Raw genomic sequence first — 1,076 nt, 5'->3', positions numbered from 1 at the left:
CTATACAAATACAGGCCATTTACCATTTACCAAATATAAAGCACATTTGAAACAAAAAAGTTGAAAGGAAAGTTGTTAAATAAAATAAAAGATGCGCCATACACAGTTGCCCACACACATCAATAATTATATCTAAAGCATTACAGAAATACAGGAGACATGAATGAATAGTGGTATTGTAAAGCGCTTTGAGGGGTCCCGAAAAGCGCTATATAAATGCAATCCATTATTATTATTATCATGTGATTCAGAAGAGGCTGAATCTTGGCTTATCATAGTCACCCATATCTCTTGTGGCCTGGCAACTGTCTCTGAAAGGGAGACTTATTTTGATGGCATCCCAATGTGCAAGAGTCATCAGATCAGCAACATGTAAAATGAGCACAAATATGTGCACAAATACATGAAGTAACATAATGATTACATTCCAACACAATGTTAGCAAAGTTTCCCTCCGAGAAGACGTTATTTCATAACGTTGCCTTGAAGCAACGAAAAGAAAAACGGAGTTCCTGAACATTCAATATACAAAAGACTTCATGAAACTTGACAAAACTCCTCTATAAAGCACATACACGTATCTGTCATTTACAATTTATGCCATTTTAAAAATGATTTCTAGAGCAAAAATTCTTACCTTCTTCTCACACCATGCGGTCCTGTGACCATGTGTCAGAAAAGGATTCCCCATCTTAAAATCATGCTTGATTATTCCTCCCACATCTCATTGGGCTTAGATTTCAGTTAAGTTCACATGTACTGGGCATAGGGCTTATTGCTTTCACTAACTCAAGGACAGCACTGCACTGCAGACAGGTCAAATTATTAACAGCCAAGGTAAAATGGGTTTAGTTGGACTTCATGATATGCCTTCACACAACTGTCCCGTTCATGATTCTTCCTTCTCATCTCCATGTGTGATGATGTAGCAGAGAGACTTGTAGTCAATGTTTCCAGTTTAAAACTATATTTGTTTATCAAACTCATTTTAAACCTATGAAAATGGGATACTATGTATAATATGGCTGGGATTTCTAAATAGCTAATGTTAAATTGATCTTAACTATTGAGTAAAA

General features: G+C 35.9%; 1 protein-coding gene across 1 annotated transcript in view; it reads right to left on the bottom strand.

The window, feature by feature from the left end:
* Positions 1–37: 37 nt before the first annotated feature.
* Positions 38–1,076, bottom strand: part of myl7 (myosin, light chain 7, regulatory) — a 7,061-nt gene continuing 6,022 nt past the window's right edge. Inside the window, exon 8 of the mRNA XM_005924437.2 lies at positions 38–949. Coding sequence (XP_005924499.2) covers positions 890–949 — 60 coding nt within the window. The 3' untranslated portion in view covers positions 38–889. The remainder of the gene's footprint in view (positions 950–1,076) is intronic.

Source organism: Haplochromis burtoni, unplaced genomic scaffold (genome assembly GCF_018398535.1).
Source record: "Haplochromis burtoni strain Fernald_Lab_line unplaced genomic scaffold, NCSU_Asbu1 Contig_54, whole genome shotgun sequence".
In the NCBI taxonomy this organism is placed as follows: domain Eukaryota; kingdom Metazoa; phylum Chordata; class Actinopteri; order Cichliformes; family Cichlidae; genus Haplochromis; species Haplochromis burtoni.
This window is presented reverse-complemented; position numbering and strand designations above follow the sequence as displayed.